This window comes from Zymoseptoria tritici, chromosome 9 (assembly GCF_000219625.1).
Source record: "Zymoseptoria tritici IPO323 chromosome 9, whole genome shotgun sequence".
In the NCBI taxonomy this organism is placed as follows: Eukaryota; Fungi; Ascomycota; class Dothideomycetes; order Mycosphaerellales; family Mycosphaerellaceae; genus Zymoseptoria; species Zymoseptoria tritici.
The window spans coordinates 123,735-146,319 of NC_018210.1; the positions used below are offsets into that span (position 1 = coordinate 123,735).

At 54.7% G+C, this 22,585-nt stretch overlaps 11 protein-coding genes across 11 annotated transcripts; 5 read left to right on the top strand and 6 right to left on the bottom strand.

The window, feature by feature from the left end:
- Positions 1–178: 178 nt before the first annotated feature.
- On the top strand, positions 179–2,650 carry MYCGRDRAFT_110650 (uncharacterized protein; the record flags this gene model as incomplete). The annotated part of the gene is made up of 7 exons (XM_003849213.1): positions 179–212; positions 266–303; positions 359–446; positions 507–653; positions 717–919; positions 969–1,595; positions 1,646–2,650. 7 exons carry the CDS (start codon positions 179–181, stop codon positions 2,648–2,650), a joined length of 2,142 nt encoding a protein of 713 aa, XP_003849261.1.
- Positions 2,651–3,526: 876 nt separating this feature from the next.
- Positions 3,527–3,957, top strand: MYCGRDRAFT_95491 (hydrophobin-like protein; the record flags this gene model as incomplete). Its single annotated transcript, XM_003849214.1, has 3 exons — positions 3,527–3,701; positions 3,771–3,856; positions 3,916–3,957. The coding sequence occupies 3 exons, from the start codon at positions 3,527–3,529 to the stop codon at positions 3,955–3,957; spliced, it is 303 nt and encodes a 100-aa protein (XP_003849262.1).
- Positions 3,958–4,328: 371 nt separating this feature from the next.
- MYCGRDRAFT_95492 (uncharacterized protein) lies at positions 4,329–4,920 on the bottom strand (the record flags this gene model as incomplete). Its single annotated transcript, XM_003849800.1, has 3 exons — positions 4,329–4,447; positions 4,562–4,815; positions 4,874–4,920. 3 exons carry the CDS (start codon positions 4,918–4,920, stop codon positions 4,329–4,331), a joined length of 420 nt encoding a protein of 139 aa, XP_003849848.1.
- A 1,266-nt stretch (positions 4,921–6,186) lies between these two features.
- MYCGRDRAFT_105632 (uncharacterized protein) lies at positions 6,187–6,647 on the bottom strand (the record flags this gene model as incomplete). Its single annotated transcript, XM_003849799.1, has 1 exon — positions 6,187–6,647. One exon carries the CDS (start codon positions 6,467–6,469, stop codon positions 6,227–6,229), a length of 243 nt encoding a protein of 80 aa, XP_003849847.1.
- Positions 6,648–9,303: 2,656 nt separating this feature from the next.
- On the bottom strand, positions 9,304–9,735 carry MYCGRDRAFT_47771 (uncharacterized protein; the record flags this gene model as incomplete). Its single annotated transcript, XM_003849798.1, has 1 exon — positions 9,304–9,735. One exon carries the CDS (start codon positions 9,733–9,735, stop codon positions 9,304–9,306), a length of 432 nt encoding a protein of 143 aa, XP_003849846.1.
- A 277-nt stretch (positions 9,736–10,012) lies between these two features.
- MYCGRDRAFT_48162 (uncharacterized protein) lies at positions 10,013–10,974 on the top strand (the record flags this gene model as incomplete). The annotated part of the gene is made up of 4 exons (XM_003849215.1): positions 10,013–10,091; positions 10,184–10,224; positions 10,283–10,543; positions 10,612–10,974. The coding sequence occupies 4 exons, from the start codon at positions 10,013–10,015 to the stop codon at positions 10,972–10,974; spliced, it is 744 nt and encodes a 247-aa protein (XP_003849263.1).
- Positions 10,975–11,324: 350 nt separating this feature from the next.
- Positions 11,325–11,860, bottom strand: MYCGRDRAFT_82033 (uncharacterized protein; the record flags this gene model as incomplete). The annotated part of the gene is made up of 1 exon (XM_003849797.1): positions 11,325–11,860. The coding sequence occupies one exon, from the start codon at positions 11,840–11,842 to the stop codon at positions 11,540–11,542; it is 303 nt and encodes a 100-aa protein (XP_003849845.1).
- A 2,064-nt stretch (positions 11,861–13,924) lies between these two features.
- MYCGRDRAFT_101124 (uncharacterized protein) lies at positions 13,925–15,429 on the bottom strand (the record flags this gene model as incomplete). The annotated part of the gene is made up of 2 exons (XM_003849796.1): positions 13,925–14,926; positions 14,985–15,429. 2 exons carry the CDS (start codon positions 15,387–15,389, stop codon positions 13,925–13,927), a joined length of 1,407 nt encoding a protein of 468 aa, XP_003849844.1.
- Positions 15,430–15,641: 212 nt separating this feature from the next.
- MYCGRDRAFT_110654 (uncharacterized protein) lies at positions 15,642–18,044 on the top strand (the record flags this gene model as incomplete). Its single annotated transcript, XM_003849216.1, has 3 exons — positions 15,642–15,871; positions 15,980–17,809; positions 17,950–18,044. The coding sequence occupies 3 exons, from the start codon at positions 15,781–15,783 to the stop codon at positions 18,042–18,044; spliced, it is 2,016 nt and encodes a 671-aa protein (XP_003849264.1).
- On the bottom strand, positions 17,977–19,858 carry MYCGRDRAFT_47131 (uncharacterized protein; the record flags this gene model as incomplete). The annotated part of the gene is made up of 7 exons (XM_003849795.1): positions 17,977–18,089; positions 18,143–18,539; positions 18,651–18,762; positions 18,824–19,163; positions 19,223–19,445; positions 19,498–19,546; positions 19,611–19,858. The coding sequence occupies 7 exons, from the start codon at positions 19,856–19,858 to the stop codon at positions 17,977–17,979; spliced, it is 1,482 nt and encodes a 493-aa protein (XP_003849843.1).
- An 842-nt stretch (positions 19,859–20,700) lies between these two features.
- Positions 20,701–22,293, top strand: MYCGRDRAFT_47858 (uncharacterized protein; the record flags this gene model as incomplete). Its single annotated transcript, XM_003849217.1, has 3 exons — positions 20,701–20,987; positions 21,046–21,863; positions 21,914–22,293. 3 exons carry the CDS (start codon positions 20,701–20,703, stop codon positions 22,291–22,293), a joined length of 1,485 nt encoding a protein of 494 aa, XP_003849265.1.
- Positions 22,294–22,585: the final 292 nt, after the last annotated feature.

Sequence of the window (22,585 nt, forward strand, 5' to 3'; positions counted from 1 at the left end):
CAAAGGGCAAGGAGCAAAGAGCTGTGCCTGGCCTGGCGACTTTCACATGCTCAAAGAGATCCTCTCTCTTTCATTCACTTCAATCTCACCGACCGCTAGCTTCAGACCCTGGTCGCACTCCTTCCCTCTTGGTCTACATGCGCCGTCTACACCACCTGCCTCTCGGTAGCATTTCATTATGGTCGTGTCCATTCTCGATGCTCAGCGCGACAGTGAGTTCTGCCGCCTAGTCAATGGCATGGAAGACTATACTGACAATTACCAGTCCTCCTCAATACGATCCGGCACATAACACGAGGAGACGTATGCCGTACATCTCAGGCACCAACGGACGCACATACCTAACAGCCATTCGCAGTGGAAAGTACTCGTCGTGGATCCCGATAGTCGACGCCTGATCGACAATGTGCTCGAGCAAGACACCATTCTGAACGAGAATATCACGAGTACGTCTGCTTCCTCAATAGCCTCCTTGAGACCGGACAGCTTAGCCTGACTTCCTCCAGACATCGAACAGATTACCGATCGAAGACCTACGAACCGCGATGTCGATGCTATATATCTCCTCACACCGCAGCCGCATATTGTGGACTGCGTCATGGCCGACTTTGACAAGAGAAAGTACAAAAGAGCACATCTAGTATGGACGAGCTGTGAGTGGGATGCCTGGCCAAGACGCTGTGGACTGAAGGACAGCAGCTGATATGCGCGGACAGTACTACATCCGTCATTACGCGATCGCATAGACAAGTCCAGCGTCGCTCGAGAGCAAATCGCCTTGTTCAAGGTGCTGAATGTCGAGTTCTTCCCGAGAGAATCCCACCTGGTCACCTTCCGAGATCCTTACAGCTTCCCGATTCTGTTCCACCCCGGACTCAACCATCTGGTCAGGCAGCATATGGAGGATGTCGCTCAAAAGGTTGGTACAACCAGTGGCATGATGTATCCTCCCACTGACGGATCATCAGATCGTCGGCGTATGCGTGGCTCTCGGAGAGTATCCTACAATACGCTACTATCGAGCAAGGGCACCCACACACGAAGCCGCTGTCCTATGCTCACACCTCGCACGCTTCGTTCAAGACGAGCTAGACTTGTACGCCAAATTCCACGAAGACTTTCCTCCAGTAACGAGTCGACCGCGAGGTGCATTGTACATCCTAGACCGGTCCATGGACCTCTTCGCTCCTCTTCTCCACGAATTCACCTACCAAGCCATGGCGCACGATCTCTTACCCATCAAAGAAGGTGACAAAGTCACATACAGGACACTCGTCAACGAAGGACAACCAGACCAGCAAGAAAAAGATGTCGAGATAACAGAAAAGGACAAGATTTGGGTGGAGAACAGACACCGACATATGAAGGATACGATTGAGATTTTGATGGCAGATTTTCAGAAGTTCATCAAGGAGAACCCCAACTTCACCAAATCAGGGGATGCCACGAGTCTGAATGCGATCAAAGACATGCTGGCAGGGCTTCCGCAATTTCAAGAGCTGAAAGAGGCGTACGCTCTGCATCTCAGCATGGCGCAAGAAAGCATGAATCGATTTCAGAAATTCAAACTCCCCGATCTGGCATCAGTGGAGCAGGTGAGCGTTCTCCTCTTGACATCTTTTAGCACTCCTACTAATGTCGCCAGATACTCGCCACCGGCTTGGACGAGGACTATAAGAAGCCCAAAGGCCTTGCCGACCAAGTCATCCGAATGCTAGACGAAGAAGGCATAACACCAACCGACCGTCTCCGCCTCTTGATCCTCTTCCTCCTCTACAAAGACGGCCTCGTCCCCGCCGATCTTCAAAAGCTCCTCGCCCACGCCCAACTCCCACCCCAAAATGCAGAGGTCATTCAAAATCTGGACATCCTCGGCGCCCGCACCGCCAGAAATCTGAAAGACTCGCGTCCCGTGCCATCTCCTCTCTTCGCCAGCAAACCCCCTTCCACTCTCGCACAAGAAGAGTACGCTCTCTCCCGGTACGAACCCGCCGTCCAAAACCTTCTCGAAGCCCACGCCGCCTCCTCCCTCGACACCGTCGTTTTCCCCTACACCAAACCCCCACTCGAAACCTCCGACGACCTCCAACCCGCTGCCACCTCCCTCCGCGCCGCAAAACCAACCTGGGCCCGCGCACGCTCAAACGTATCCGCAGACACCCGCCAGCGAGTCGTCGTCTTCATGGCCGGTGGCGCAACTTACTCCGAATCGCGAGCTTGCTACGAGACCGGCGCGAAAACGAATCGTGAAGTTTTCCTCGTGACAAGCCATATGATGACTCCCGCGCTGTTCATCCGACAAGTTGGAGATCTCAGTCGGGATAAGCGGGAACTCAGAATACCAGCCGACATGCCCAAGCCGCAAGCTCCAAGACATCTTTTCGAGCGAGATGAGGAGCCAAGGAGAGAGGAACGGCATCATGCTCCGCCGCAGGTACCGGCGCATCATGCACCGCCGAGCAAGACGATGGCGGGTATGAGTTTGAATGGCAGTGCAAGTCAGGATGGTGTACCGGCGGGGAGGAGTCATGGAGCAGCACCGATTGCCGCAAGTCCGAGTGGAGGGAATAAGTTGACGAAAGATGCGCCTGCGGAGAAGGAGAAGAAGAAGAAGCATCATTTTGGGTTCGGGAAGAGTAAAGATAAGTAGATGTCTTCGGTCGATCCGAGCTGTAACGAAGGCCGAATAATTACGACGTTGGCTCACAGAGTTCCCGTACGACGCCCTGGTTGCTTGAATCCTCATTTTCTGCCTGAATCGCATTCAAGGGCTGGCAGTGTCGACCGCAGCTCAAATCTTGAGCGGTCTTCTGACCAAAGACCTATGTGCAGGTCATACGAACCGACCTCGGAATATTCCAACATCGCCGAACGCCGCATGGCGTGTCGCCACTCAAACCCCCATCCATGGCCATCTATGCATCATTGCCGCATCTTTGCAAAAGAGTCTACCGGGTCCTCGACCCGCCATCACCCACCGATCTCCACCTCTCTCAAGAAAGTCCAGCCCGAACGCGCAAATCGGCTCCAGTGTCTCCGAAGTGCAACAAGTGACGTGGCGGTGAGGTGCGCTGCTTTCCGCTAGAGTCATTGCGGAACCCACACGAACACACGAGTTATAACATCAGCGAACGAGAGCTGGAGAAGAACTCCTCTACGACAGTAACGGGTCAAGATCTACAATGTCGAAAATTTCGGGATCTTCGAGATCTTCGATCGCTTTCAGATCAGGGTTCCACGATCAACTTCGTGCAATGCTTGGACGCCATTTTCTCCACAATGTTCGAAGATCTCGGAAGAAGAGTCACACTTGCTCGGCGCCTATTGGCACAAGTTCGGGGATCTCTGAATGGTATGGCAAAACGAACTGGCGTTGTCGTTCGTTCGTTGCACAGATGATGTCGCGAAGCATCAATGGCGCCGGGGGATGGGCCATATAATGCTCGCGAGTCTCCTCAGGAATAATGTACCGGCCATCAACCAACACTGAAGAGCACCTAAGACACCAAACAACTGTTCTCCAACTATGCAGATCCACATCTTCGCTACCTTCTTCTTCGCCTCCATGGCCGTCGCCATGCCCGCAGACTCCCTCTCCCGCCGCGCAGACTTCTATTTGCCATGCGGCACCGGCCTCTCCGCAACCGCCGAATGCTGCTCGGCCAACCTCGACGGGTTGCTAGAGCTGAACTGTGCTGCCGGTTAGTCGCAGGGTGCCGTCGCTGACCCGCGTCGGGCCGAACAACGTCTGACTTCCAACGACCTTCCAGTTCCAAAGACCCCTACCAGTGGCGAGCACTTCGTCGCCATCTGCGCGGCCCAAGGGCAGGAGGCTAGATGCTGCTTGACGGTGGTCGTAAGTCGCTTGCTCGGGCCCTTCCATTGCGTGGTCAGCTGACATGCCGTTCATCTCAGCTCGGACAGGGAGTCAAGTGCCAAACGCCCCCAGGAGCCTGAGCGAAGGGCGAGTCATTTGGGGGAGTCGATCAAATGTATGCGGAAATTGAAGACCTTGAGTTCGCGACTTGGGCCAGCACATTCGTTAAAGCTTTTGTTTCGGTTTCGGTTGGATACATGCAAGCATCGAAGAGATTAGGGACGAGAAGTAGACCAGAGCACATTCCTTTGGAAGGCTTTTCTCCCGCTTCGGGTGTAAAGTAACAATCTCGCACTCGCTACAATTCTGAGTGTTCGCTTTCATCATGATCAAAGACCCCAAATGCCTTTGGAGACCAATGCCACCGCAAACAACACTGCGTACCTTTAGTTCAATCGCAGCCTGACCTCAGTCTGAAGTCGATCGAAGGTCCCTTTATGACCGACAGGTTTCAAGGATGGCGCCAATGCTTGCAATCTCTCTCGTGCATGTGGTTTCCGATGCGGAGGATGTCCCGCTGCTCTGCGAAGCACAACCAGCAGTACTGGTACTTGCATCTGGTGCCTGTAGCTGTTAGCACCAATCTTAATGTGCTCGACGCGGACGGATATTTACAAGACATGTGGTCGCACCCTTTACCCTTCTGGATGGGTACCTTGCATTTTGGGCACGGCTTTGTCGTACGGCTCACTTCCTCCAACGACTCTGCAATTTCCAGTGTCTTTCTCTCGTCCTCTTGGATGCGATCTTGAAACTCCTGGCAACCTTCATCCTCGTGGAACGGGACGTTGCAGGCGAAGCAGTACCGATACTGGCAGGTGCGGCAAGTGAAGATGTTTCCGTCGGCCATAGAGGCGCCGTCTTTGCACGTCGAAGAGGGGCATGAGACAAAGTCCGGCTGGGAGCGGAGGAAAGCCATGGTTGCCTTCTCTTGCAATCTAGAAGTGTCAGTCAGTGCGAGATCGGGCCATGAAAGGGGAGTGGAAGGTGACCTACTTCGGCTCGACCCTATCCTTGCGTTTGAAGCGGGCCTGAATGTCCATGATTTCCTGCGTAGAGAGAATCCTCTCGCAGCCCAAACAGCTGAGCTTGTCGTGGTCCACGCTTTCCAACTGTGAATGAAGATGCTGGCACCAGCATGAGAGGCAAGCGCGGCACGAGGTCGTCGATTCGTCGTGAGGTCTCTTTGGAAATTGATTGGCTGGAACATCGACACAGCAGGACACGCACTCCTCTCTCTTTATGCGGCGCTTCGGAGGGGGTGCTTCGTTCTGATCTGGTGGTTCAGATTCGGTTTTGATCAGCGGCGCCGCAGGAGGTGGTGGTGTGTCGACTGAAGAGGTAGCACGCCTACGCTTTTGCCCGGAGCTTTTCGATATGGGATGGGCGTTATCCGAGTCGGAGTCAAAGATACTCCTCATACCCCTCGCAGTCCTGATGAAAGCCGCCATACTGGAATCTCTGCGGTGGTATGTGGTGTTGTAGTGAAGATGGGGAAGTTTATGTTGGAGAGAGTTTGAGTAGGTTGCTCTGCGATAGATACCACGTGGCGGTGAGGACTGCGTCGTGTTCCTGTCTCAAGCATGTGATCGGGACTCATTCACCCTTGTCTCTGATTCCTGCTCTGTCAAAAGCCAGCATATGCGCTGGGAGCATGTTGGGACCGCGCAGGAGTCGCATGAGATTGTACGGCCGTAACGAATGGCAGGCCTTCTCATGCCTCTTCGCGAGTGCGTTTGATGTAGCATGCATCTATGAGTTGATCCGCGTGGTCGTTGAATGGCTTGAGGGATGCTCTGCCAGTTCGGAGAAACACTGTTCAGCACTCCGTTCGCGATACTATTCCCAGCGTACCACAGCTGACTTCTGAGCGACCTGGGGAGATCCTGATTTATTTTAGCGAAGACTTGTTCATCTTGAGCACCCAGTGAATTTTTGTTGTCCCGCAGCACCTCGAGCTCTGGGTAGCTTAGCGCCGATGGCAAGTGAATGAAAGTCGTCCCGGCGCTTCGGCTAAAAGTAGCCAAACCTAAAGTCGCACATGGGAGGCACAGCAAACGCCCTTCTAGGCGCAGGCATCAATATCAAACCTGAATTCGACAGACTGTACCAAGTTCTTGTCAACACTTACCAATCTCAACAAGAGCAGCGCGGGCCTCATCCCAAGTCCAACATGGTCAACCTCCTCAGATGGGCACTCGCTGCCCAACATCCGATGCTTCAGCCGCAGCTAGACATTACCGCTCAGATCTCGCCGCCCGCCCTGCGAACTGAGCCTGCGTTCTCCGTGGGCTTCGACTTTACACCCTCGCATGGGTAAGTACATGACTTCTCGAGCATCGTTGCGCATCATCTGACAGCACTTCTCGCCCTCAGTGTCGCTGCCGCGTCCTTCACGAACGGCTCGAACATCCCGCTTGCACGCATCGAAGGCGACCAGACCTGGCGAGCTCTCATGATCAAAGTCTCAACCGAGCCCGACTTCCCGCACTGCGCATCTTGCGTATCCACCCTTGCGGCCATGCTGCGCTCACTTACCTCCGCCTCAGCTAACCGTCTCGGACAGCCCATCGCGTCCGCGTCGGCAAGCATGCCAGCGCACGACGCCGGGGTCCATCAACCCGTTCCGCCGCTTTCCAACCTGATTCGAGAAGCCTTTTCGGTCGTCGGACTCGAGTACGTGCGCATCATGGATTTCACATACTCAGGAGAGCCGGTACTGTTTCCTGAGAATTCCGTGCTTGCAGGCCACGGGCTGGGACTGTGCCAACCCTACACCAGCAACGGAAGCTGCCTCGGAACACCAGACCACCGAACGCTCCCCTTGGAGGTCTACTACTATGTGGGCTACTACGCCAATGCGCTCGAGGTGTCTTTGTCATCCGCGGTCGAGACAGCCGACGGCGTCGTCCCTCATCCATACGTCGACTACAGCCTTGGCACCGAGATGTTGGAGCACCAGACGCCGGAAGTGTACTGGTCAAGTGTGCGGAGACTCCTGACCATACCTTTCCTCGAGCACATCTGGGAGCCCACGAAGGTGATCATGTACGGAGACTTCGGCGCCGACGAGGAAATGAAGAAGGCGGTTCGCGAGGTCTTGGGAGAGCGTTTGACGAAGATGCCGGAGTGGGTGGAGGATGGTGTGAATCCGAAGTATGTGGCAGCACTCGGCGCCGCGGAGTTTGCGAAGCGCAAGCCGTATTGGGGATACCACGGGAGGACACTTTGAGTCTGATGAGAGATACAGGGCAGCCGAGAAGGGCAATGGAGTTTTGGAAACACCGAGGACACTGCAACAAAGAGCCAGAGTCGGCACGAACAGTAGCAAATGTATAAGGCGGCCGAAGCATGACTTTGGGGCCACAAGACATGTTTCGTCGATTTCGATACTGCGATAGAGAGCGCAGAGTCAGCAGAAATGAACAACATAGGTCATGAATTGGACATTGACTGCACCGCCGATGACGTGAACGCGGTTTAATGCGTTTCAGCAGGCGGAACCACCAGTCTCCATGTCGTGCCAGAGAACTCACCACATGTCTTCCACTCGGCATTGTCGATCATGACCTAGCGAAGGCGGCGGAATCAGACCGTTGACGTCGCTGGTATCTTCCGCTGGCTCACAAGACCCCCTTGGCTTGAAGCAATGCCATGCCTCGAAGCAATGTCAAGTGACATTTCTCTTTCCCTCTTCACCAGCCCAGAGGCTGCCGTATCAGTAAACCACGAAGCAGCAAACAGCTCAAAGGGCAGCCGCCGCTTTCAATCGCGCACTGCCAGCCACAGACATCTGGTCTATTCACATGCGGAATCGAGAGATCGATACGCCAACTTGTAGCGAATGGAATTTCTGTTGATTTATGCCGGATAACGAGGAGGATTCCAAGATTGCGAGTAAGGATCGGGCGTCGTCCACTGGCTCAAATAAGCGGCACATGGGGTGTTTGCATGAGCCAATGGATCATCGCAAAATCGGTGACGACGTAGAGCTGACCAGACGAAAGGTTTCGCAAAGCAGGCACAAAGCAGGCAAATACACCATGCAGAGCACATCAAGTACTCAGTAGCCAAACTGCAGAAACAACCCCGAAATTGTCAGCGAATGCACAGAGCACAAGTCATTCACCTCCTCATGAAGATGACGTTACCGTGTCATTCACATGCCACCAGAGAAATCTCGAAGTGCCAATTCACCAGGCAGCAAACCTCTCGAAGCCTTCCCGCCGACTATATCCGCATGCGCTGTCCAAACATGCCTTCTGTCCTTAAACCACAGGTCAAGAGCACAACCCAACCCACCAAGGGTTCCAAAGCGCAACGCCTCAACTCCATCCCAATGCCCGACAAAACATCCTGCCTCTGCGGCCAATCAGACCCACCCGAACGAGCAGGTCGACCTCTCCTCCCCGGCTCCACCACCTCCGCCAAATGCGAAGCCTGCGAAAACTGGCAACACGTCGTCTGCATGGGCGTGCGCGACATGTTCGAAGGAAGAGCGCAAGAGCCGGACCACTATTTCTGTCATGAGTGCGCCAAACTAGCCTGGGAAGCGGATTACACCAAGCCTCGATCCGGGTCGCCGACGAGTCAAGCGCATGCGGAGACGTGGGATGCGCTTGAGAGGGGTGAGAAGGAAGGGGAGATTGCAAGGAGGAGAGTGGAGGCGTGGAAGAAGGAGCCGGATGGGGTGGGGGCGCTGAAGCCGTTCAAGATTCCCGCTGCCAGGCCTGTTGAGGGGAAGACGGGTGGGTTTAAGCTGAAGCTTAAGAATACCAGGGGAGGCAGCGCGTCGAAGAAAGTGGATAGGAGGGATGGGGGTGTTCGGTATGCGCCCGGCGATGAGAGCGGTGCGGGCATGCCGGTTCGCGAGTCAGGCGCCCTTGCTGGTCGGGCGGTTCGAGTGCCGGTCAAGGTGCAGGGGACTGGTGAGGATGATTCGCCTGAGAGGTCCCCTGAGAGAGACTAAGAGGCATGCGGATAGCATGGACCGCTGTTGCCAGTGCAGTGCTCCAGGAAGGACCGTGACGACGATGAAGCGAACGAGACCCTTGACAGACAGATGAGATCATGGCAATACTCACAGACGACAAGAAGAGTTCTTGAAAGATCATAATGCATTAGCCATCAGATACTAGAACGATTTGCAGTTTGCGGAAGACAAACCGTGTCGCACCAGATCACCAAAACGCCATTCTTCATCAAGCAAGACCCGGGCACCAGCCAGCCACGTACACCCATGATCACTTCCGTTCCTTAAAGTCCGAACGATACTCGTGGTGCGCGGCGTCCAAATCCTGATCTGCAAGTTTGCAGAATTGCTGGTCAACTCAAATGACCTTGAGCTGAAGTGCAGAGCTTCTGCTGGAAAGCTTTGTGCCCGTGTCATCCTCTCGTGCCATACCCATTTCCCACAATACCACCACCTAGTACCGGTACCTCGTCGAGTAGTCCTTGGGGGACACCACCAAACCTCTCCCCTTCTTCGCACCCTTGTATATCGTCTCCAGAATATCAATCAGCTCCTGCTTATCCTCCAACACCCAATTCAGCTTATTGTTGTTTCCCGTGCCGAAATCACACATCATGTGCTTGTTGCGGAAGAAGAACATGAGCGTGACGGTGTCGTACAGCTCGTACATCTGCTTGAAGTCGGGCACTTGATCGAGGTCGCAGACGTAGATGACGGCAAAGTTCTTGACGCGGTCGGCGATTTTGTAGAGCACTTCGTCCTGGCGCATGCAGTCGGGATCCCAATCTCGTCCGAAGCGGATCACGACGAGGCGGTCTTCTTCGGACATGATAGCTTGGTCGACATGCCAACCGGTGACGAGATGAGGGATGACGACGGAGCCCATATTGGAGGATGCGGTGTGTCGAAAGTGGACGTTGTTGGAGGGTGGAGGTTTGGAAGTGAAGTCGAAGTGAGATGGAAGGTAGAACTAAGAGGAAGTCGTTGCTGACTCATCCAACAATGCAGAAGCGACCACAATTCTCTCTTCTCACGTGCTACTGAACATCTTCACGACCAACCACTTTGCGCCGACTCTTCCACCACGCCGTACAGACTCGACAAGACCATACAGATATTCTCATACTGCCCTTCGACTACTCCTCCACGACGACACCACCAAGATGAGGCTCACGGCGGAGCTGATCAAGGCGTCTCTCTCCTACAACAATCCACTCGGCGAGCGCGAACTCGACCTACGAGGTACGAATACACCCCAGACGATGCCCTGAAAAGGACAGATACTCTACACGCGATATGAAGAGCTAGTTGATACAAAATGTGCTTTCTTCAAGGCCACAAAATCCCCAGTATTGAAAACTTGGGTGTCGCAAAGGTTAGTATCAATGCTTGCCTCGATGGGAAGCCCATGTGCTCACACCATTTTCGTACAGGACTCGGAATGTATCGACTTCACCGACAACGCCATTGCGACTCTCGCCAACTTTCCGCTGTCACCGCGACTGCAATCCCTCCTATGCGCGCAGAACCGCATTTCATCCATCTCCGAATCCATGTCCAAGAGCGTACCGAATTTGCACACACTGGTCTTGACGCAGAATGCTCTTAGCGAACTCGTCGATCTTGATCCGCTGCAAGGTTTTGCAAAGTTGACATACATCAGCCTGATCGGCAATCCGGTCGCATCAAAAGAGGTAGGCAGTAACAGAAGTACGAAGATCGGTCCGGACAGCAGACGCTGACGACTCTCACCCTACAACAGAACTACCGCTACTGGCTCCTCTGGCGCTGTCCGCAAATCCGATTCCTCGACTTCCAAAAAGTCAAAGACGCCGAACGCCGCGCCGCGAAAGAACTCTTCGGCACTCACGACGCTCCCACCGAACTCGCACAATCCATCCTCGCACTGAAATCGAACAGACTCGGACGACCTGGCGTCTCTGCTACGGCGAATGGTGCTTCTGGAGGATCGAAGTTCAAGGTCACGGATGAGGAGAAGAAGCGGTTTCAGATTTTGGTGCAGAAGGCAAAGTCGTTGTCAGAGGTGCAGAAGTTGGAGAAGATGTTCAATGAGGGTCGGTTACCTCCGGGTCTGGGTGATGGGGAGGCGATGGATGAGACGTGAAGATCGTGGGCGTGAAGTGGAATGATAGCACGAGGGATGAACATTGCACAGCCTCCGTGGCGTGGGCAGCAAGACTGGCGGCTAAGGGCATTCCGAGGAGAGCGCACACTTCCGCACAGGAATGCCTGGACAGGGTTGCAACATGCAATCGAGGCCCGCTCAAGCCGCCGACACGCAGAGACCGCCAGCATGCAGGCCAGTGTGTCGATTGCGAGCATTTAAAAAGGTAGCCGCGCTGGTATAGCACCGCGAATGCAAGCAAAGACTGATTCAATTCTCTGCGCAGTATCGAAACTGTTCGTTCTAGCCATGCTCCGGCAACATCATGGGGATATGGTAAGCGAGAAGGGCTCCCGATTAGAGGTATTTTATCGTCTATGATTACACTGATGAGCTCGCTCCTTCCGGCCGCATCTGCTGTCGCTATTGCCGATCCCTTTCTCTTCACCTCGCCTGCTGTCATCCTCGATCCCACGCTAATCCATCCCTGACGGCAACACGAGCGAGGACGCCGCGGTCTTTCAAACACGTTCGTAATCACACCACAGCTGTACCATCAGAACCCTTACATCCTCCCCTCCCTCCCCTGCAACAGAACCTCTTCTTCATCAACACGCTCCACCGCCGGCGGTGGCGTCCTCGGCAACGCGAAATTCGTCACCTCACCCGCACCCCTCCCCACGCCCGTCAACCCCAGCCCTTCACTCCCACCCGACACAGCCCTGCCCTGCACATTCCCACTCCCGCCGCCCGACACCGTCCTCCCCGCACCATCCCCCGTCGCGAAAATCCTCGCCCCCGAAAAATTCCCACTCGTCCTCTTCCCCGGCACGAAATTCCCACTCACTCGTCGGCTTTGAGTTCGCATTCTCTCGCGTAGTCGTGCGGTTCCTTCTTTCGGTGGTCCGCCGACCGTGGGGGAAGGGGTGGAAGGTGCGGAGCGGGGTTGTGTGAATTCTTCGTATGTTGGTGGTGGGAGAGTCATTACCCCGTTGTCGTCGGTGCTGTTGGGGGTGGTGAGTTTCGTAGGCGAGGAGATTTTCGGCTTAACGGGACGCTCGGCGAAGGACTCGGGGGGGAGGGAGCGCAGTGGGGAGAGGGACGTCCATTGGCGTTGGGCGTCGGAGGAGGCTTTTTGGCGGATTAGGTGTTCTCTGTCCGATCTCCTGTTAGTAAATGAGTAGGGACGTGAGGGGAGAGGGAGGTTTACTGTTCGGGCGTGAGACCCGCGATGTGGATTTCTTCGCGGCGGAAATTGGTTGGTGCGGACTATCATTTTGGAGATCCTGTCAGTGGTCTGGCTTCACAGAGGTTTGGCTAAAGTCCTCAAGCACACAACTCACAATAGTCATAGTCTTCGCACTCCCCTTCCTCCTCGCTCCTGCTCCTGCTCCACCACCACTACTCGAGTCCGACGAAGCCCCCTCATCGCCATCACAGCCCGTACAACACAGAAACATCCCTCTCCAGCAAGCGCTCAGTTTCGCTCCGAAGGATGAGGACTCGACTTTCGTCGACGATGAGAACGACCGCCTTTCTTTGATGGGGGAGAAGTCGGCGTCAGCGGAGGAGGAGGTGGGGACGTGTCGGGCTGGTAGTTGAGGTGGTGCGGAGAGGGTGTAAGCGTTCGACTTGTGGTTGGGAGTTGTGGTTCGCCGGCGGGGAGGGGACATGTCGGCGAAGGAGGCGGTTTGCTTCTCCATGGTTAGGGATCGCTGCTCGACGCTCATTGTGGATTGAGAGGAGGGGTTTGGATGGGGTTCTCTTTGTGTGGTCGCCGGGAGGGGAGGCTTTGTTCTGGGGGATGGGTGGCCTGTTTCGGGACGATTGGGATGGGAGAGAGTCGTTGGAGGTGTTGTGGACAGGCTTGTCGAAGGAATGGTATGTTGGAAGCTTGAGAATGTGGATGGTGCGGCCACGGAGAAGGCGGGAGGTAATGCAGGCAATAGCAGGCGGCGACAATAGAAGCTAGAGTCTGATCCAGTCCAAGCTGTAGAAATTGAGTCGGGAGTCCAACCAACGACAAGAGAACAAAAACGATGTCTTAGGAGTGCAGTGACAGGAACGAAAGATGACGACAAAACAAGAGAAAGCAGACGAAAGCAAAATCAAAAAAGCTCAAGGAGTGTATCGTCGAGCTGACAGTCAAAGAAACAAATGTGAAGACTCAAACTGAAGAAATATGAAGTCAGGTATATCAAACTCCAAAAATCCTGTCTCACCTGTCTTGGGTCCGCCCTCACCTGTTCCAGTCAACGGGCAGATTGGTTAGGTAACCCAAGATTTCTCACACTTTGCGTCCCTCACATTGTGCGCACTGTAGAATCCAAAATGCTCTGTGGTCGGTGCTGGAAGCGGTTACCCGTGGCGCGCATTCTTGCGGCGGAAGGAATGTGCTTGCGTTCCCCGTGAGAAGGGATGGACTCAGGTGAGGGAGAGGGAGCTGGTGCTGGTCAGATGTCTAAGATCTGTTCCCGTGGAAAGTGTTGGCCTAGCGGTTCAGCTGAGGTGGATGTCTGACGCTGAACCTGGGATGTAGTGCGTGCAAGTTGACTTTATGTGATTCTTCTCCATCGACAACAAGATGAATTGGATCCGGCCGGCACTGAAGCCGAAGGCATGATGCACGAACGCGGACCCGGATTTCCCGTTGGCGTTCGTGTTACATGCCACGCCTTGCATGGTGACGCAAAAAAAAAAACGCGTTCGAGCCGATCTCTCGGGTCCGAGTTTCATGCTGCACACGGCTTGAAACAGGGACGAAGCGGTTCGGATTGGCTGTGATGCAGAAGTAGATGCTTGAGCATAAAGGGTATGATGCATACACCGTACCGGCGGACCGCCTTGCTGCAGTCGTCGACATTGACTCCTCCAGATCGTTATCCTCATGACGAATATGCCCTCCACGATCATCCTCTTCATACTTATTTGCTGGCCGTCAACACTATCATCAATTCGGATAATCCTTCAAATGAAAGCTCTTCAGCTTCACAAACTGATCGAACCCAAACTTCGACAGCGTCTGTCCCTTGCCACTATTCTTCCACCCAATCCACGCCAAGTCCGGCGCCGGATAGTCACATCGATTGACGAACACCGTTCCCGCCTCCACATCTTGCGCCAGCTCGTGCGCGCGCTCCACATCCTTTGACCAGATTGAAGCGGTGAGGCCGAATTCGTTGTCCGACATGAGCTTGACTGCTTCTTCGTCGGAGGAGACCTTGACGATGGGGATGACTGGGCCGAAAGTCTCCTCCCGCATCACGAGCATGGATTGTGTAACGTTGGTGAGGAGGGTTGGGGCGATGTAGTTCCCTCCTGATGGTGGGTTGGAGAAGGAAGCATTTTCGGGAGTGGCGTTCGTGGCGCCGGAGGAGACGGCGGAGTCGATGTGCTTCTTGATGCGTTGGGCTGCGGCTTTGCTGATCACGGGTCCGATTTGAGTGGATGGATCGAATGGATCGCCGAGCTTGTATTTCGCGAGGACTTTCTGCACTTCGGCGACGAACGCATCATGGACGTCGGCGTGCACGTAGACTCGCTCCAGACTACAGCAGGATTGGCCTGAGTTGAAGATGGATCCATCGACGATTTCGTCCGCGGCCCAGGCGAGGTCGACGTCGGGGCGAACGTAGGCTGGGTCTTTTCCTCCGAGCTCGAGCCCGACACGGCAGTCGACGCGGTTCGCGGCGGCTTGTTGGACGGCAAGACCGCCTTCGACGGAACCGGTGAAGCAGACGAGTTGAATCTCTGGGGCTTGGATGAGGGCAGGGATCTTGGAGAAGTCGCCGCAGTGGAAGTATTGGATGACGTCCTTGTCTAGACCGGCTTCGATGAAGATGTCGCGGACCTGCTCGACGATCGTGGGTGTTTGAGGAGATGGTTTGAGGATGACGCTGTTGCCGGCAAGGAGGGCTGGGATGAGAGAGTTGGCGAGGATGAGGTATGGGTACTGCGATGACATATCAGTATAAGGACATATGTCATGTCACGTAGTTCACAACACTCACATTCCACGCAAAGAGCACCAGCGTAGGACCAACAGGCGTCTTCCTGATATACCGCTTGAAGCCCTTCTCTGCCTCACCTGGCGTATCTGCCAGAGCCTCCTCGCTGATCTTCAGCAAGTACTCGCCTCTCGCCACTGCTGTTGTGACTTCCTTTGCCGTGTATGCGATTGGTCGTCCCATCTGCTCGGTGAGCTCCTTGGCCAGCACATCTTGCTTGTCGTTGAGGAGCTGCAGTGCTTTCTTGACAATCTTCTGTCGCTCCGCCAGAGGAGTCTTGCGGTACTTGAGATATGCCTGCTGAGCCGTCTTCGGGAGTTGGGCAAATTCTTCATCGGTGGGACCTGTCCGCTCCACCACCGACTTGTTGGTGGCGGGCGAGATGGTCGTGATCTTCTCGGCAGGCATTGTCTTGTGTGTCTGTATCTGGGCGGTATTCAAAGGAGATTCACTTCAAATCGAGATCGGTGACTTGGAGGAAGTTTCTTTTCCGTTATCAATGGCATGTGATAGTGGATCAACTTCGGGGGAGACGTTGAAGCGGCGCAACGTCATCGTCGTCAATGGATGGCAAGGATCGCGTGGGACACTTCAACATTTCTCGTGACTTTGCCTTCCGCGATTCCCGGACGACGACCATTTTCTTTGCATTGATCAGACCGCCCCTCTCTCCTCATAAACCTCACCGTCGCCACTCCCGCTCCGCCCTCTCAGCTCTGCCAATCCTCCCCGCCCACCTCAGCGCGTCGACCTGGACTCTCCACCCCCGATGAGCTAGAAACAAGCTATACCTCTAACAATGCTTGCCATGCACCGGGCTCTGGGCAGCCCTATGCGTGCTCAAATACCTTCCCTACGACACATCACACGACATACACAAACACCTCTTCGTACGGCAACACGACAATGGAGTACACAGTCTCGGCGTCCTATTCGATTCGCCATCCCCCGATCCTTTCCTCAATCGCAATTACAACTACGACTTGCATCCTCGGAAGTCAAGCCCGCACCCGCAAAGTCGCCCAGTCGCCTGGTCAGGTACACTTATAAGCTCTCCGCCTCCCTTGGGCTCTTCGTCGTTATCAGCGGCGGCCTGGTCCTTGCATTCTTCGCCTACGATGCAACAACCTACGGTGCGGAGCCGGAGACGAATGAGCTGATGGTGTCGGAGTTGGCGCTGAATCCAAGAAGAGGCGGACCAAAGAACCTACCGATCGTGGAATACTTTGTCGACGATGAGGAGGACGAGAACATGCGAGGACAGAAGCACAAGCCGAAGCTGGTCATTCTGGGGACTGGCTGGGGAAGCGTTGCGCTGTTGAAGCAGTTGATACCTGGAGAGTACCACGTCACTGTCGTATCGCCCTCGAATCACTTCCTCTTCACGCCCATGCTGCCCTCCGCGACAGTTGGCACGCTGGAGCTCCGCAGTCTGGTCGAGCCAATTCGCAAGATCGTCAAGCGCGTCAAGGGACACTTCTTGAAGTCCAGCGCCATTGATGTTGAGTTCAGCGAGAAGCTTATTGAGCTTGAGTCGGTGGACCCGGATGGCAACAAGCAACGATACTACCTTCCATACGACAAATTGGTCATCGGAGTCGGGTCCATCACAAACCCACACGGCGTCAAAGGACTCGAGCATTGCCACTTCCTCAAAGACATCAGCGACGCTCGCAGGATACGAAACCAGGTCATCCACAACCTCGAAACCGCCAGCTTGCCCACCACTCCGGACGAAGAGCGAAAGCGACTTCTTTCATTCGTGGTATCTGGTGGCGGTCCCACCGGTGTTGAGTTCGCCGCCGAGCTTTATGACATGCTGAACGAGGACTTGTGCAGATTTTACCCACGACTTCTCCGGAATGAGATCTCCGTGCATGTCATCCAGTCTCGCGGTCACATTCTCAACACATACGACGAAGCCCTGAGCAAGTATGCGGAAGAGCGTCTTGCTCACGACAATGTCGATGTCCAGACCAACTCTCGTGTGAAAGAAGTTCAAGCAGACCGCATCATCTTTACACAAAAGACGCCCGAGGGAAAGACTGTCACCAAAGAGCTTCCCATGGGCTTCTGTCTCTGGTCCACTGGTGTGGCTCAAACCGAATTCAGCCAGACTCTGGCCAAGAAGATCGAAACTCAGACGAACGTCCACGCTCTGGAGACGGACACCCACCTTCGACTTTGCGGTGCTCCGATGGGAGACATCTACGCTATCGGCGATTGCAGTACCGTCCAGAATAACGTCTCCGATCACATCGTCTCCTTCCTCCGCACCCTCGCGTGGGAAAAGGGCAAGGACCCCGAAACCATGAAAATCACATACCCGCAATGGCTAGAAGTCGCCAAACGGGTTAGGGCCCGCTTTCCACAAGCCAATGCACACCTTCGTCGCCTGGGAAGTCTCTTCGCCGATCATGATCGCGACCACTCCGGCTCTCTCGACTTTGGCGAACTCTCCGAACTGCTCAAGCAAATTGACAGCAAACTCACATCGCTTCCTGCCACGGCCCAACGTGCGAATCAGCAAGGCGTCTACCTCGGCCGGAAGCTCAACAAACTCGCTCGTGCGGAGGAAGGATTGAAATTGAATGAGGTTCTCGACGGCGACATCGATGAGGCAGCATACAAGGCATTCGAGTACCACCACATGGGCTCCCTGGCGTATATCGGCAATGCGGCGATCTTCGACTTTGGTGGGTATAGCTTTGGTGGTGGACTGGTGGCGGTGTACCTGTGGAGGAGCATTTACTTTGCGCAAAGCGTGAGTTTGAGGACGAGGATGTTGCTAGCCATGGACTGGAGTAAAAGGGCATTGTTTGGACGAGGTAAGTCGATTTGGTGATTTGTGACGTGTTGATTGCTGGACTTTGCTGACTCGACTGCAGACATGATGAACTACTAGATCGGCGTGGCGATGACATACGATCCCGCATAATCGACCGGACCATGCTGAGACCTACGACAGCTAAGGGACAACTCAATCAATACAAGCTCAAAAACTTTCCAGGTGCTCAAGATCTGGCCCGTGGTAATGTATCCTCGCATAGATCAGCCAATTGATCAGAATTGCAACGACCATAACCCCAATGACAGCGATCGAATAATCTAACAACCGATCAGTGACAATACAGAGCGCAGGACGACAGCACACGACTTACTCATATTCCCAGCCTCGACAGGGAGCACCGCAGGTAGGTCGTAAAACACAAAACACACCAGCGCAAATCCGACCGTGCAGAAATTCGCGATCCATCCCACCGCCGACGGCAGACGAAACTTCCGCGTCGGGGGCAAGAACTCAGCCGACCTCTTTCTCACCAGCAGAAGTGCAGCGGGAAATGCAAACGTCAACAGCTGAAGCACCAGCCCCGTCCCGATGAAGGCGTTGAATGCGGTTGAAGACGCTAGATAGAGGCACCCGATCACGAAAACGACCGCGGCGTTGATGCACAGAGCCCAGATTGGAACTTGCCAGCGAGTGTTGAGGCGGGAGAAGCGGTGGTTGTAGATGAAGCCTCTGTCGCGGGCGAAGGTCCACATCAAGCGGGAGGCGGTCTGTGGTAGAGTTGGTCAGCTGATGCCATAGTGGATTTGAACCAAGGGGATAGCGTCGAACGCGAAGCTTTGATGAAAGCTGGCACGAGTGTGTGCATGGGTTGCAAGTACCTGTTGACATCCTGCAGTGGCCGCAAATGCGGAAACCACTATGATGAGCACAATGACAGTAGCTGCGGCATCTGATTGCATGCCTTGGCGTAAAAGCTCGAAGGCGGGAAGACTGAGGGTCACGATCAGCATTCAGAATTCAGCATTCGGCGATGTCGTAGACTTCAACGTACCCGGTAGGGGTGGCAGCAATCAAGTCGAAGTCCTGCGCACTGTACATCGTCGCGGTCGCCAGAACGAAGGCCGAAACAAATCCGATGAGCCAGGTGCTAAGCATGGCGCGCGGGACCGCCACGGACGCGTTCATGGCTTCGTCGGCCAGGTGAATGGCGCCGTCGAAGCCGGCGTACATGTATCCCGGAGACAGCAGACCTGTCAAGAAGGCGACGCCTTGGTTGTTCCAGCCAGACCTGTCGGTGAAGGTAATCCAGACTGCTTCATCAGACTGGTAGCGTGGGGCGCGCGCTACGCATGTGACGGTCGCGACGAAGAAGCCGGCTAGCGAGAGAGCGACTGTAGAATCTGGTCAATGATTGAAGGATGCCAGTGCTGCTCTCTCGCAGGATACTCACGAAAGTAGTTGAAGACCCACATCGACTTTCGCAGGGCAAAGATGTTGTGGATCAGACAGACTGCGTTGACGGCTTGGTAAATGAGAAAGACATGCCACGGCTTAGGGATATAACTGGTGTCGAAGTGGACGAGGACGGCGAAGAGAATCTGCGGCACAATCACTGTTACGCCTGCGGTGATGGCGATCCAGGCGAAGACGTTCAAGGAGCCGCACAGATAGCTCTTGTCGGTGTCAGTCTGAAGGTCCGCCAACAGGAGGGTCGTGAAGACATACCAGGAAGTTGGCACATCGTTTCGGTGCGAGAATCGACGTCCAGTGGTATCTTGCGGCTCATGTCAGATGGCTCCGTCGACCCATGCATGTCTCGAGGGGCGATTTGCACTCACTGGCCGCCAGCTGATGGGTATGCACTGGCGAGCTCGGAGAGCGTACCAGCAATACAACCATACACAACGAACACGACGACCAAGCCGTACAAAAGTGCGGGAGAGCCTCCTTGATTGACGACGAACGCAAAGGTTGCCATGATCCCTGACCAGCTGTTGCAGATACTGTAGCCAACCGCTGCAATCTCGAGCGTACCGATATGTCGCTTCGGCCGAGCGATGGACTCGGTCGGTTCCAGAGGGTTCATTTCGCCCATTGCTGCATCGTCTGGGTGGTTGTGGCAGTCAGCGTGTATTCAACCCACGGTCTGAACAGCACACACGAAGTACCTCGTGAAGTCGTCGACGCTGGCCGACCCTTGGTGGCCGACCCGCCTGCGCTGCGTATCCTTTCGAAGGTGTACGAGTTATCGTCGCTGTTGGACATGGCTTGCCTGGAGATCTGGACACTATCGACTTGGGAGGTATGAGCCTGAAGACGCCCGTTGATGGGGATGCTGTCGAGTCAAGGAGTATGAGCCGGAACAAACGGATTGTGGGATTCTTTGATCGCCAGGCGCGGACACACGGCAAGATATGCGGCGCACATTTTCCGCTCAGGTATCTCCCTCCAGTACTCAGGTCATTATCGGGCTGGACGCCATACACGACGCGGAAGAGGGGCAAAGATAGCGTCGTCGTCGTCCTGAAAGATAGGCCTGCCATCCTTGACTCTTCGACGGCAGACAAGGCCGGCCCTGGTCTGGGGTAATTGTGGGGAAGCGGGGCACCCAGCCTGGCCTGGCCACGCTAGTCCTGGAGAAATCCTCTCGCGGCTATCGTAGACGGAACATAAGGCGCGCGGCTATTGGCTCCCAATGCGGAAGTTTGGTGAGTTCATGCTGTATCGTGATAGTCACAGCGGAATGGAGGTTCACGCGATGCTCAGTCCTGGTTCCGTGGGAAAGCGATAGGCCGCAAAGACATCATTAACAGCTCCCCAGAGGTCATGCCGCACAAATGTGCACCATCTTTTGCCATTTACGATCTTCTGACACCAGCGCCTGGTCTTGCTTCTTGCGACTGCACAACACCATCACCAAAGGCAGCGATGTCTCCCCCACGTAGCTCCGAGGGATACCTGTACGACGCTTCTGGCCCATCTTGTCGAGGCTTGCCGACAGAGGCTGTCGTCCAAGGATCTTTGCACACGAGAAGCTCTTACGACGTCGTTGTCATCGGAGCGGGTTTCGCGGGCTTGGTTGCAGCGCGCGATGTTGCATTGGATCGTAACCTCCGTGTGCTACTTCTCGAAGCCCGTGATCGAATCGGCGGTCGAACCTGGGTTGCCAAGGCATGGGGCGAAGATTTCGAGATGGGCGGCACATATGTTCACTGGTAACGTCGTCCGGCTGCGTATCATCTCCCCGGACAATCATTTAACAATCTTTTGCAGGTGTCAGCCCCACGTCTTTGGTGAATTGCACCGACACGGCCTGGAGAAAGACTTGAAGACTTCAGCGGGTACCACAGCCACGGAGTACATCAACTACAAGCCAAAAGAGAAGAAGGACACCCAGCGGGTATCAGATGTTGCCAAGTACAATGCGATGCTCGTGGATGTTGCGGAAAAGTTTTTCAGCATTGACGATATGACGCCTCGCCAGGTGATGCCATATCCACACGAACCCTCTCGCAACCAACCATGGCAGAGATACGACCACATGAGTGCTCAGGATCGTCTGGATCAACTCGACATACCGCAGGACGAGAAGGATATGTTCTCCGCCCACGTCAGCTCCTTTGGGAGTGGACCCGCGTCAGAGACCGCCTGGGTCGATACGCTGCGCTGGTATGCTTTGGGAGGCTACGGCTTTCCAACGATGTACGATGCAGCGGCTTCGTTCAAGATTGGAAATGGCGGAACAACCAATCTCTGCCGTCATATCCTGAGCGAGTACAACGGTGACGTCGTTATGAACAAGCAAGTGACCTCACTGACGCAGGCCGACGGATCCGGGGCCTTGATCAAATGTGTTGACGGCTCCAACTTCACCGCTCGGAGAGTCATCTGCACCATACCCCTGAATTGTCTCGGTGACATCAAGTTCGATCCACCTCTTTCTATTGCCAAGCAGGAGGCTGTCAAGCGAGGCCATATGAACATTGGCGAGAAGTATCACTTCTCCATGGATGAGGTGCAAGGCAACTGGTTCGCAAACACATCACCGCATGGAGGAGCCGACTTCGTGTTCGGGTTGAAAGACCACGATGGTGAGAGGAATGAGTCGAGGAAGGACAAGTGCATGACTAACACTTTGTAGGAACCCAGAGTTCGATCAAGCAAGGCACGTACGCCATGTGCTTTGGTAAGAACGGTAAATTGGCGGATCCAACCAATTACGAACTTGTCATCTCGGAATACAAAAAGCTACAACCGGAAGGACGCGTGAAAGGCTATCTTTCCCACACTTGGTCCAAAGATCCCTATGCCAAGGGCGCGTGGTTCTGTGCCAGTCCCAACATGACGAAGCATCTTGCCGTCCTCCAGCGGCCCCATGGCAGGATTTTGATGGCAAACGCAGACTGGGCGAACGGGTGGAGAGGCTTCATCGACGGTGCCATCGAGCAGGGGCATCGGGCTGCAGCGATGGTGAAAGCAAGTCTTGCAAGTGAGCAGACCGCAAAGATAGCAATGCTGTAGATGCAATGGGTCGATTGTTACGCGGAGTACGAGTCCATAGAACGCAACTAGTCCGGACTGACATTTCTACATGTGGAGCAGCGTGAATGCGCTTTGTCACAGTTGATCCACTCGATATGGTGAACATCCAGTCGCTGCATTTGTGGGAGCAGGCAAGCTTGACCGTCACTCAGACAATAGATTCATTCTTTTCTGATCTCCAAGACTGCGATCAAGGAAACGACGCCGGGGGTTGTCAGACGCTGGGCAAATGCTTCACCCGTAGAGTTGCGTCTGTCATGCGCAGCTCGCA